Raw genomic sequence first — 14,380 nt, forward strand, 5'->3', positions numbered from 1 at the left:
TAGTTTTCCTAGGTTGACTTATCTTAAATCTGTAGGAAACTTCCCAAAGAATTAAATATCTAGCAGTACCTTGAGGGCTCTTCAAACTGGTGATGGCATAAAAGGGATACAAGGTAGTGATAATATATGTTATGAGATTGCAAAAAGGCAGCAAAACTGTAATGGATATAAACAATTAGAGAAGAATGCCAATAAATAAAAGATGATACAAGCATTTGTGATCACTAATAAGAAAACATTTATTTCATCATAAATGTCAATAATTGAAAACAAAAAAACCCATACCAGTGTGTACACTGTACACATTAGAAGGATACTTACAATGAAGTTACACATAATAGACATTTTAGGATCATAGATGTACTAACAGTAAACTGCTGCTACATTGGAATCTCAGAAGTCCACAACACAGTAACATCCACACTATTAGTATTAGAGCTTTAGGATTAAGATACATATTAACTATTTCAATATTAAAATGAAAGAAAAGCAATACGGGAATAGCAAATTGAGAAATTACACATTTAATTTGTATTTGGGTTATTGGGTTGACAACACTTATTCTTCAGTTGCCATCTTAATCAAATACTCCTTGTCTATTTTGAAGAGTCTCCATCCTTCCTCAGATGACAGATCAGAAGCTCCCCGTCTTTTGTAAAATCTAATGGAAGGTTCATTCCATTCTGCTACTAAAAAGTGCATACTGCTGCAACGGCATTTGACAGCAATCTGGGGAAAGCGAAACAGAACACGAACATAGGTAAAAGTGGTAGTATGTTTTTGGTACCTCTAAATGTTTATATTCCGAATATGTTTTTGATTGCTTTGCAACCCAAGATATGAGCATTTTATAGGTTAACCTCAATAACAATTTTTAAAAACCCTCACAATGAAGGTATAAAGTAACTGAAAAACTGGATGAACACTGCAATACACACATTTAACATACATGTCTTCCTCATTTAATGACCATTTGTTCAGCGACTGTTCAAACTTAAATATAGTGCTGAACAAATGGTAGTGGAACTACCTATACTATTTCAACAACCAGTCCTTGTATTTACAGCTGGTGCATTGTCCCCAGTCACATGATTACGATCAGGGCTTGGCACCTAGTTCACGATTGCAATGTCACAGCATCCCATGGTTACATGATTGTCACTTACAACCTTCTTTGCTGGCTTCCTTAGAAGCAGAATCAATAGGGAAGCAGGCAAATGGCAACTATGTGACTTCCCTGGTTAGATGGTTTGAAGAATGGAAATTGCAACCAAAATTTCCATTACTAAGCAGCATAGTCAAGTGGTGTTATGTTTTACAGCTGCATTACTTATCAATGGAAATCCTAGTCCCAATTGCCATAGTTAGGTGAGAACTACCTATACTATTCCAACAATAGCATTTCAATAATATTGGCTTCATGGGACTGAGAATCCCTTACTGCTTCAATTGTATTTAAAAATAATTTTACGAACAGTTTTTAGACCTATGATTCAGTGTGATACCATGAAGATCTCAAATGCAGATTGAATTAAAATCATGTAATACTTTTCTTGCTGAGGAAAGGGTATCAAACTTCAATGCAGAAATATATTTTGAATATAGCATACTGTAGTTACAGCTATCTTGCCATGAGCAAAAAAAATGTTTTTTATAGAAATGATTCTACGTAAGAATCCTAATTAAAAGTGAACCTTTAAAATGTGCACCACATTTATCGTTAAATTATTTTCAAATAACTGAACAAAAAGTAATATACAAAATTAAGTGCACATGTGTGGAAGTATGATTTACACGTTTGGAAAATATGGAGAAGTAAGGAAATGGTTTGGGGAAAAGTAGTTTTAACTATGTTTTTCTTATTTCATGCCTTTAATATTTGTTGGCTTACTATTTCTAATTTCTGTTTTATATAACTCTGCTTAGCGCAAAACGGAATTACATGTTAGTATTTATATACATCTTCTAAAATTATTTCATGGAAACATAAAGATCTTTGAAAATTGTTCTAAGAGACCCATTAGATCAGGGGTGTCAAACTCAATTTCATTGAGGGCTGCATCAGCATTATAAGGTAAAGGTTCCCCTGCACATGCGTGCTAGTCGTTTCAAACTCTAGGGGGCCGGTGCTCATCTCCGTTTCAAAGCCAAAGAGCCAGCGCTTGTCCGAGGACGTCTCCGTGGTCATGTGGCCGGCACGACTAGACACCAAAGGCGCACAGAACGCTGTTACCTTCCCATCGTAGTGGTCCCTATTTTTCTACTTGCATTTTTACGTGCTTTCGAACTGCTAGGTTGGCAGAAGCTGGGATGAGTAACAGGCGCTCACTCTGTTACGTGGCACTCGGGATTCGACCCACCAAACTGCCAACCTTCTGATCGACAAGCTCAGCATCAGCATTATGGTTGCCCTCAAAGGGCCAGGTGGGCCAGATCTGGCCCACGGGCCTTGTGTATGACATGTCTGCATTAGATAGTCATCAATGAGTAAAACAAACTATGACTGGAATAATTGATCAGATGAAATTTCCATTTGTATTGAAGATAACTGATCGATTACTTTTTTCCCTATACAATGGAAAGTCATAATCATCTACTTACTTGACTTAGATTCTTCAGAATTTCTGAACCAATACCGGAACCTAAAGATGGGAAATTTTTAATTTTATAAATCAAATCTGTATAAGGCTTATATAACATGATTCTAAAATATTAATGTTTAATATCTAAGATACCTCTGAATTCATTCATCACAAAGAAATCTTCAAGATACAGCAATTTTCCAATCCATGGATCATAAGTGAAATAATACATGGCAAAGCCCACAATACCATAACCTGCAATGAAAGTTATTTTTATTTTACATAGGTAGAATATCATTAAAACAAAACAACTTAGTGTATTTTAAGTTTTACATGCATCTGTCAGAATAGGTATTGTAATCATGCAAAATTAATTTGTTATGCTGCAAAAGTAAACATTTATAATTCAATAGATGCAATAAGAAGCAACAGTTCTATTAGAGTACAGATCCCCATCAAGTAAAAACTGGTCAAAGGAAATGTCATATTAATAAGATGCAGTTAACTGAGCTTGCACAAGCCCAGTAACTATACAGCTCAAATACACAGCCAGTTGTGTCAGTTTGTCATTAAAATTAGAATTTTTTGTTAAAAATACTCTTTTCATATCCTATTGATACCATGTTGGAACAATACAAACTTCAACAAATTCACAACGGCAGATCAGAATGCTGCAGTAATTGACTGTTCTTACATTTATGCCCACAAGATTTTTCCCAGATCAAAGCCTTTGGTATTTATCTTCTTAAAAAATTCTGAAGGTTTGTTTACAATACAAAGGTGCTTTAAAGGAGGCAACTGCATTGTTTCATCTGTGATATCTAAACATTATTAAGAGCAGCTATATTCTTCAGTTGAATTGCAGCAGCCATGCTAATTGCTACCAGTGTTTTTCACTAGCACTTGTAAAAAGGAGCAAGTGTTCACTTTTCAATTTTTGGCCCTTTCCAGTTACATCTGTATAAGACATTACTGACTCCAATTTGATTTTATATTCCCCTATGCTTCATAAATTTCTGAAAACAGAAATTACATATATGATTTCTGATCTACCGAGTGCTTTTATACTTTCTTCTTACTTGAGGTAAATGTTTGGGAATAGTATTTGTCCCTGGAGACCTTACCTCATATATCATGATCATCTACTTTATTGTGTAACGGATCTTTTAGTTACCTCCCCGCCCATCCATGTACACGGAAGGGCCATGTACATGGCGAAGCTAGAGACTGTAACCTGAAGATTGGGACAAATTAAAGAAAACGTGATTTAACAGACTTGCATTGCGATAAGTTAGGGTCAAACAAGAATAACCATGAAACCAAGTGGAATTACACTTTTTCTTCTTCTACTGTTATACCTGGTTCTCCATGGTCTTCAGGATAATTAAGCACATTTTTTTAAAAGCAACAACAAAAAAGACATCAAATTGGATTCAGAGTTTGCTCTTGCCAATAGGAGCATTCCTTAAATGAAATGCTCTGTAGAATCCAGCAAGCAGGGAAGTAGTGAGATGATTCTCCAATCGTCCCCTGTAGCCTTCCCTCCACTGTCAGCTATTCTGGATGGTCCTTAGATTCTCCAGAGTAGATATTTATGCGGATGTCTCCTCCCTTTCCCTGCCAGCAGAACTGATGAATTAAGATTTAAAAAAGAACCCTTCCATTCATGGAAGACAAGGTCTGAATCCAAGATATATTTTCATGTTTTAAGTATTAACCTTGCAATATTTATGTATAATTCTATTAAAGATGTTTAAATTTTAGTTTTTCTAATAAAGACATTACAATGTTTAAGTTTCACCTTCAGGTGCCCAGTGTTCTTTTGGCACTTCTGCAACGAGGCAGTGATAGAAAGGATGTTCTCCAAAACCATCCTCAAGAAGATCTACAGAATGAGAACATATGGATGATTTAACTACCATTTCCCAATCTCCCATGTAAATTAACCAGATTTATTCTTTTTTTAAACAAAACAAAACAAAAACAAAAACAAGTTTTATTAATTTACCAGTTTTACATCCAAATATTTAGGAAGCAGCGTGATTGGGTAATCAATAGTCCAATAACATGATCTTTTGTACATGTCTCAGGTTACATCATCAAAAATTCCCTCTCTATTTCCCTTAATTACTATATCACATTCAAGTTAGTACATTTCTAATTGTAGCACAATCAGTTAAGACATTTTATCAATATATTTTTACTTATACATATCCATGTCTTGTTTTTAAATTTTACCTAATTTCAATTACAGTGTTCCAATTTGGCCTTTAAAATCCATAATATTTAGATTTCGGGTAACCCAAATTTCCCTTATTTCATTACATAGTAGTTGTCATATCTAAAATACACATATTGCTTACTTAAATACATTATTTTATTTCACAAATATATTCTATTTCTCGTCCTAGTACATCACTTACTAATAAAGTATCCTTTATTGTCTCAATCCAACTTCCGTATTATAATTCAAAACTATATTCTAATAGCTAATTTTCATTTCCCTTGTACATCAAAGTCCTAAATATTAAATCAATTAATATCTTTTAAAGTGAAATTTTAGGCTCCTCCATTATAAATCAAGAAATCCCATTTTTTTAACTCTAAGTCTGGCTGTCTTTTTGTGCCAAGCAGGCTTCCATATCAGTACCTTTAAATCCTCAAGTGGATCTCCCTTCATTCCTACACATATTATTTGAATCAAGGGAGACCATCCAGTTGTCAATTTTTCAAAGGAACTGGCCCCTTTGTAATCATTGAATTGTTGCCCTAATAGTTCAAATCTCCATGTTTGGTTTAGTATATTTGTTGTCAATTCAATCTGGTCTTCTTCTTCCGGTTTCATCTGGCTTGGGTAAGAAGTCATGTCCAATGTTGTGGTTGTTGTTTGGTTGTCTAGATTCTCAATAAGGTGTACTTGTTGATCTTTAGCACCCTCCATCCTAGTGTTGCTTTCTTCAGCTTCTGTTGGTTTTTGAATTGTAGATTTTTTGGTTGAAATCATGGTTTGACTATCAAAGTTCTCAATAGATTGTACTTGTTGTTCTTTAAAGCTTTCTGTCTTGATATTGTTTTCTTCCTCCTCTGTTGCTTTTTGGATTGTAAGTTCATCACTTGAAATCAGGGCTTCATTTTGTAAATTTAGGCTAGCCCCTTTGTCTTTCAGTCAGGAATTCATTAGCTCAGTAGCTTCAAGGATTTTTTCAAGTATAACCTTATAATTATGTTGTGGGTAGTATTCTTCCATTTCTAAGGTGTTTACAGATAGTTCTTTAGTGGAGGCTATTTTTGATAGAAGACAGTGAATTTCCACCTCCACTATTCCTAGAAGTTGTTTTCACCACCCAGCTGTTTCAAGTTTTCTTATCTTTTTTAGATAGTACCAAGGACAAATCTAGGCTGTAAGCAGGTCTCAGTAAAAAAAAAAAATCACTTGCTATACCAGGCTTTGCCACAAGATGTCCCCGATAGCATATAAAGTCTTTTTCCAAACTCAAATTAGGCTTTTATCCAGTTTATTTCCCCCCCCCCCAGCTTAACAAGTAGATAAGGTAATAGGTCCCCGTAGAAATAAGAACTTTTTGGGACTCCAAATATCCAAAAGTTGCAAGTCCAATTATTTAGTAGTTTAGTTTTCTTTTCTTTTCGAAGCTTTAATTCGCCAGGTAGGTAAACACTGCCATTCCAAAGGGGGAGGGGAGAAATAAATTTTCAAAACGCTCCCACAGGAAAGTAGTTGAAGATATAAGAAAGGTAAAGGTAAGGTCTCACCCAATTCCTCTGTGTTGCTTTCGTTGTGCTTGGTGATTTTGGCTTTCAGCTGGTAATGGCTTAGTGATCGGCCATGTTGATGGCTGATCCTTTCTTCGTCAGTCAAAAGGAGCTGCTCTGGATCAAACGGAGGGGCTGCTGCCCTTCCGCGATCAGTCGGAGGTCCTCCTCACGGTCGTCACCCCTCCAGGGCGACTTTTGACCCTTTTCAGGGTCTCCCAACAAAGGAAAACCAGGCAGTGGAGAGAGCACTCTCCCTGCCCGTCCTCTGGCGCCGCGATCGCCTAAATTAACCAGATTTATTCTAAAGTATACCATTACCTTTTTCAGTCAGTACTACTTGCTCCTCCATATCTTCGTATTTAGCAAGCTCCTGTCAAAAACAAAACATATTATGGCTAATTTTCTATTCCATTAGACTGAAAGAACAAGTTCATTTATTTTTATTTGGAAAGTTATGTTTTTTATTCTACTATCTATTTATATAAGGAAAAATTTTTATGAAAGTGTCATCTCCTGTGCAAAGTCTTAGTGACAATCTTGAGGGAATCCTCTAATAATTTCTAAAGGTACAAAGTAATCATAGTGGTATCTGAACAACTGGACACAGAACTGCATTATGAAACAGCAGTACCGTGTAAGCCTATCTGAAAGCAAGACTTATGGTGTACCATGGGACATACTTCCAAAGTAGTATTCCTGGATTTGAACTCTCTGTGGCTATTCCACAAATACTAAAAATGTCTTAAGGAAAATTATATTACTATATCATCCCATAAATTTATTTTTAATAAGGACTCAACTGAACACTAGGGTTTAGTTTTGTAGAGTAATAGATCCCAGTATCCAATTTCACATTGGATGCAGTTTCATGTATGTCTGGCTCTCAGTATCCTGTCTTAGGACAAAAGAATCCGATTAGATATTGTAGATACAGGCGTAGGCAACCTTGGCTCTTTTATGACTTGTGGACTTCCAACGCCCAGAATTCTGGGAGTTGAAGTCCACGAGTCATAAAACAGGCAAGGTTGCCTACCCCTGTAGAATCAATTGCAACTTAAGTCTTATTTTTAATTGTATCACACAGATTAATCATCATAAAGACTCCTCCTCCTCCTAAGAGGAAGGAATTCTTTGCCAACTCATGAAGGCAAAGATGTGTGTCCAAAGGGAAGAAAAGTTGTTCAGGGTTGTCAAAACAATCTCCACCCCCACCCTAGGACTTTGCTCCTAACTGAAATGCTAGATTTAACTTGTTTTCCTTTTTAAAAAAACGTACTGTAGCATATCGCTTTAGGGCAAAGGTAAATCTACTTCAGGTGGAGATTGTTCAATCTCTGTGGAAGTAAAATATCGTCTGCTCTATTACTTTATTGCATTAAAAACATCAGTTTGATTTCACCTTAAGCACAAATACATCTATAATTAAATTATTGTCATAATCCACATTATCTCAAAACCTACCTTTTCGAACAAGCTGGCCTAGCCTGATGGGATGGGGTTGGGTTTTACTAATCTGTTTTAACCTACTTTTAAATGTGTTTTAACTTATTCGTGGGCATTTTGTTTAATCGTTTTTAATTTTTGTATCTTGTTTTTTTTAATATGTATTGCCCTGTTCATCGCCCTGAGTCCTTCGGGAGAAGGGCGGTATACAAATAAAATTAATAATAATAATAATAATAATAATAATAATAATAATAATAATAATAATAATAATAACAACCACCGAAAAGGGAATAATATGATAAAATATATCTAGTTTCATAGTTGGAACAGGGGGAAAAAAACCCAGCAAAAGCTGGAGGGAAATTAAACAGAACATAAATACAATACACATTATCTATAATTAATCACTACAACTTTAATTGTATAACACATGAAAGGCAAAAAGCTGAAGCTTTTGTCGAGTTCAGCACGTGAAAACGTGGCATAACCAAAATGTCGAGCCTTAAAAGGCCAGGAAACCTCGTTTTCTTAAAAAGAAGAAATTGCACGTAAAGAAGAGCGAGACAAACGGTAGTCAGGACCCTGGGTATTAATGCTACTCTAGTGGGTTTTTGCTGTCGCCCTTGTTGATGTCTCCTGACAGTCTCATGGCCTCTGGAAGGCCGTTGATAAAAGTAGCCGGGATCCGTGGGGAACCGCACCGCCTTTCTGGTTCCTGCGATAACCCTTCGCTCTTTCCCCGTATTTTATATTAGGCAAAACTTTTTATGGCTGCTTAAATCAGAACAAAAGGAGGCGAACCGGACGGCATTGGAGTTCAACTTTATTAAGGTTTTTCCACAACAGGCGGGGCTGGGTGCGGCGGCCGGGCGAGTCTCCGGGGCCGGCACGAAGCGAGGTACAAGTATACCTTTATGAGGCGCAGAATATCAGCGCAGTCCTCGGGCCGCGCGGCTCGGATATGGAAGGAGGCCATTTTCGGCGACGTTTTCCCTTGCGTCTCCCGCCTCTCGCGAGTCCCCGATAGTTGAAGAGCAAGAGAAGAAGTTTCTTCATTCGCGTCCCGGGCGCGGCGTTGGCGGCACAGTCAGGCAGGCAGCATTCCCTTGGGCACCGAGAACAAAGCAAAGGCCGAAGGAAGAGCGCACGTAGCACTTTCTGCCTAGGTCTCTTCCGTCTAGCCTCTATTTATAGCCCAGCGCAGCCCTCTCGGCCAATCAGAAACGCCACTTGACGCATCGTCCCTCCCTTTCATCCTCCTACAGATTACCTCATCTTTTTAGGAAATGATGCCCTGAGGCTGCCTAAACAATGACTCAGGCAAGCTTTGGGCTGCGCTGAGAGCACCATCTCATGGAGCAGCTCATTTTTTCGTGGGAACGAGCACCTAGGACAGGGGTCGTCAAACTTGGCCCTTTGATGACTTGTGGACTTCAGCTCCCAGAATTCCTCAGTCAGCGTGCCTAGCTAAGGAATTCTGGGAGTTGAAGTCCACAAGTCATCAAAGGGCCAGGTTTGAAGACCCCTGACCTAGGATATCTAGATGCTTTTGGAGTTCGGTTCTGATCAGTTCCAAGCAGTTTGGAAATGTGGATCAGTCCAAAACGTCTGGACGGAAACCAGGCTGCTTATCTTTACCGTAAACCATTCTACTGTAATCCTCTTTCAAACAATCTCTTTCAATTCTGTAGCAGATGTTCTTTCAAAAGGTCCCCATACTTAGGGCAACTGCAAGCCAGTTTTTATTTTGCAGCATCAGAATGGGGCACGGATCAGGGAAATAACGAAAACCGATGCTCAGTGCAGAGGCTGCCACATCAGCTTGTAATGTATTATAGAAGAGGTTTGCAAATTAACTCCCCACTCCATATGCCAATTCCTCAAACAAACAAAAACTCCTGTTAGCACTGCTCCAAAGCAGAAATACCATAAGGAGGAATTTCCAGAAAAACTGCCTTCCATCATGGGTTTCTGAGAGGCCACATTTGAATCAGGAGGAACGTATATATAATAACTTTTAAAACAATATAAAGAATTGCTCAACAGTGAGACAGGTGGCAAATAACTTGAATATACTGTATAAAGTAACTAGTGCTGCCTCTGCAGCTTACCTTTATGTGCAGCAGCAATAAAGGTGGGCAGTGTTGTATTCTTTCACAAATTAATTTGAAGGTAGTTATTGGTACATTTCCTGCCACCCTTTCTCCTTCCATCCAGCATCATCAGTCCAATCAGGGGTTATAGCTTTCATTATAATTAATTTATCTATCCTTAATTTGTATTATTGACTGTGCTGACAGGACTGACAGTTGATACCCTTATATAACAATTTTACATAAACTCATATTTTCAGATATGGTAGCACCTATTAAATACTTTAATACAACTGTTGATTCCCTTGGACAGCAAAAGTCCTGTCAGATGTAGATCACTATATACCCACCAGACCTCGTAGCTTCTGCTGGCCAGCCTTCTGATTCTTAGCCAGTCACCCTGTATGAACATCAAGTGAAAGCTCTATTGAAGGCTGTGAATCCCAGCAAAGCTGCAGGCCCAGATGGGGTGCTGGGGATACTGGTGCAGGGGTCCTGACAAGGATCTTTAACATCTCCTTGCAAACTGCCTGTGTACCATCACGTTTGATAGCAGCTACCATTGTCCCAGTCCCGAAGAAAACAGCAATTAATTGCCTAAACGACTACAGACCTATTGCATTAACGTCTGTAGTGATGAAATGCTTTGAAAGACTGATTTTCCAACATCTTAGGATATGCCTCCCACTGGACTTTGACAAACATCAGTTTGCCTACAGAGGGAATAGGTCGACAGAGAATGCCATAGCTACCGCTTTACACTCTGTAGCAAGCCATCTGGAGAAACCTGGAAGCTATGTCAGGATGCTTTTCATTCAACACTATTCTGCCGAGCATCCTTATTGAAAAGCTGACTTGAATTTCCCCCCCTCCATCTGTGATTGGATTAAAGACTTTCTTAGGGACCAGCTATAAACAGGTTGGGTCTGTTTCATCCACCTCTCTGAAGCTTTGCACTGGCTCACCACAGGGCTGCGTGCTTAGCCCTTACCTGTATTCACTGTACACATGATTGTGTATTGTCCGACCCATCCGGTGCGATCATTAAGTTCGCAGATGATACCACTGTAGTGGGTCTTATTACAGGTGGAGACGAAACAGTGTACAGGGGGGAGGTACAAAAACTACCCTCATGGTGTCTAGAGAACAACTTGCACGTGAACATCAGCAAGACAAAGAAGATGCTGGTAGACTTCCGGAGGAAAAGAGAGGAACCTGCCCCACTTTACATCGGGGGAGGGGGCTGTGTGGAGAGTGTTTCCTCCTTTAAATTCCTGGGAGTCTACCTCTGTGAAGATCTTACCTGGAAAATCAATACAACCCAGGTAGCCAGAAAGGCCCAATAGAGACTCCACTTCCTCAGGGTCTTGCGGAAGAACAGGATAGAACAACGACTAATGACCTTTTACTGGTCTACTATAGAAAGCGTCCTCTCACACTGTATTGTGGTTTGGTATGCTGGTTTGACAGCCGTGGATAGAAAGATATTACAGAGGGTGGTGAGCATAGCACAAAACGTTGTGGGCTGTGTCCTGACAACACTGGATGACATCACCAGGGCCTGCTGCCTTGGAAGAGTGAGGAAAATTCTCATGGATGACTCACACCATGGTTGGTACCTTTTTATTCTCCTACCATTGGGTAGGAGATATAGAAGTATAGCCAGCCACAGCAACAGTTTCTATCCATGGGCTGTCAGGCTCTTGAACGGGAAATAACTCTATGTATGATAGACTTGCAAGGTCAGCGCGTTGTGCAATTATCTCACATGCTATAACAAGATGGTGGGTTTGTTGTCACTGCGAGTTGCGGTGGTGGGGGCTCAAAGGGAGGCTCAGCCAATCTCATTGTATACATGTTGTGCTTTGATAATAAAGGATCATTCATTAGCTCCTCTCAGTTTCTTTTTGGACTTTCTCATTACTCTTGCTATATCAACTTTCACTCATGGTCCCTATTGATGCAGAACCAATTTGAACTTCTAGCCTTGGTAATTCTCCCCAAGGCCCTGGTAGAAGTTTTTCTCTGTGGCCAATGCTTGACCATTTGGCAGAACTTGAAATTCTTCTTGGCTTGCTCACTGCTGGACATATGGTGAGTATAGGACTCTCCTGGTGGTGCCTTTTTAGTCAGTGTTGTGGATTACCCTCAAATGTGTCTCAGTTCATTCTTGAATTTTTCTGAGACTTTCTTTCTCTGATCTTCCAGCAGCTTCCACAAGTTTGGGATTGAAGCAAAGAACCTGCCTCCTGCTCCTCCAATCTTTCTTTTTGTTCTGTACCAGCCTGCTACCGGCCCTGCAGAAAAGGCAGGGACAACCCCTTTACAAACGGCAAGAGGCTGGAATAAAGCCTGCCAAATTTATTAACATAAAACAGACACCAACCATGAAATAGGAGCTATGAAACAGGAGCTATGAAACAGGAGCTATGAAACAGGAGCTATGAAACAGGAGCTATCCAAGCAGTTGCCTTCAGCACACCAGCCCTCCCACACATTCCCCTTAAATACAGCTCAGGGCATGGCCTCTCTCTGCCTCCTTCTGAGGTGCCCCATTGCCTTCCTCTGTTTACTCCTGATTGACTGCCTCCTGCGTGGGGCGTCCTTGAACAGGGCCAGCTGTGGGTCATCTTCATCCACGCTGTCAGGCTCACACAGCTGGGTCTCCACCAGGTGGGAGGGGCCTGGCTGAGGGCTCTGCGGAGCCTCAAAGCCATCATCAGCAAGCTCTTCAACACCCCCCTCCTCCTCCGAGTCGTCCGACCCAACTGCCGAACCCACAGGCTGACCCTGAATCACAACACTTTTCTATCCTTCTATCCTATGCAGGATTCCTGGCTAACAGATGTATTGGGATTTGGATGAAGATAAAAAAGACTAATTATCTACGCTGTCACAGCCAAAACCAAAATGCTTTGGTTGATTAAAAAAAAAGCAGCTTCTGTACTTGTGGGAAAACACTGGGAAGAAACATCCAGCTGGGTTGTTTTGTTTTATGAGTCTTATAGTACAGTATCAGGCCTTTCTAGTCTAGCATCGTGGCACCGAATGCACTGTGAAACTCACAAACCTCAATTGGAAAAGGATACCCTCCATCCCAGTTATACTTAAGGTATATTGTCTCTGACAGACTTTTTCAAACAATGCTCCATAAAATGCATGGTTCCAAGAGAACTCGATTAATTTCTGCGAGTGACTAATGAGACACACACACACACACACACACTCACGTAAACACAGCCAACATGGGTCCTGAGATTTTTTTTGTTCTTAAGCTAACAGGATCTGAAAAAATTGGAAAGCCCCTAGATTATGATTCAGGAAATGCCAGTCAGAAAGCCAAAAGTTGGGGCATACTTAACCTGTTTGATTGTTAGAAGTTATGCATGACTAAGTGTTGTTCATGAGTAATAAGATATTTTGTTTTTATATCTCCAATTGAATGTAGCCTGCAAAACAAATTAATGAAGTAGTGAAACCAATTTTCACATTGATCCTTCTTCCAAATGAAAATGATCAATACATAATTGTGAAAAATGAGTTTATTTTAACATTTTGTTTGAAAACAAGGTGAGTTTTGTGGACAAATTTATAAGATGAGAGCAATCAGTGATTGTGGGCTGCAACCTTGTCGCATCCTTTTTGTAGCCTCCTCCCAAATCTCCCCCAAGTAAACAAGGCCAGTTTTACTTACTTATGTTCTTTCTGAGGTATCGAAGGTAAAAATAGATGCCTTAAATCTCATAAAAGTTGTGAGAATTCTTAGAGACACTTTGTAATGACCAAGCCCCCACCCCACCCCAAAGACTTGACCTTTTGCAAGGCTTAAAGACATTTCATCCCCTAAAATATTTGTCCCACTTTCCCATGACATCATGCCAGTATCAGCCTCTGCCCTCCCCCTGTTTGGTTCTTCCCCCCCCCCCCATCTAAAACCTTTTGTCCATCGCTGAGTTTCACACAGCAATTTATTACATCTACTTAATTTGGCTGTCTTTGACACTTTCTTCCCATTAAATGGGTTAGCTGGCTGATGATTGGCAGTTTTTTCTGAGAATCTATGTTTACCCCACACAGTAATTATAGTTACATCAAGGATACCATCCCCCTCGATTATGCGTGCAGCAGGCAGATGCTTTTTGGATAGGAGATTTTAAAGCAGGGGGTCTTCAAACTTGGCCCTTTTATGACTTGTGGACTTCAACTCCCAGAATTCTTCAGCCAGCAAAGCTGGCTGAGGAATTCTGGGAGTTGAAGTCCACAAGTCATAAAAGGGCCAAGTTTGAAGACCCCCTGTTTTAAAGACTAGCGGTTTGCAAAAAGGAAACCGAGGCCAGTCATCGGAGACGATCATTCCTCCCCCGTAACGGCTTGTGCAGCTGAAGCACGACTGATGAGGAATTCTGGGAGTTGAAGTCCACAAGTCATAAAAGGGCCAAGTTTGAAGACCCCCTGTTTTAAAGACTAGCGGTTTGCAAAAAGGAA

At 39.6% G+C, this 14,380-nt stretch overlaps 1 protein-coding gene across 1 annotated transcript; it reads right to left on the reverse strand.

The window, feature by feature from the left end:
• Positions 1–214: 214 nt before the first annotated feature.
• SAT1 (spermidine/spermine N1-acetyltransferase 1) lies at positions 215–8,977 on the reverse strand. The gene is made up of 6 exons (XM_083361915.1): positions 8,713–8,977; positions 6,675–6,726; positions 4,384–4,467; positions 2,736–2,837; positions 2,602–2,642; positions 215–729 (listed from the first exon to the last, which is right to left on the reverse strand). The coding sequence occupies exons 1-6, from the start codon at positions 8,776–8,778 to the stop codon at positions 559–561; spliced, it is 516 nt and encodes a 171-aa protein (XP_083218041.1). The 5' UTR covers positions 8,779–8,977; the 3' UTR covers positions 215–558.
• Positions 8,978–14,380: the final 5,403 nt, after the last annotated feature.

Source organism: Vipera ursinii (genome assembly GCF_947247035.1).
Source record: "Vipera ursinii genome assembly, chromosome: 4".
Lineage (NCBI taxonomy): Eukaryota > Metazoa > Chordata > Lepidosauria > Squamata > Viperidae > Vipera > Vipera ursinii.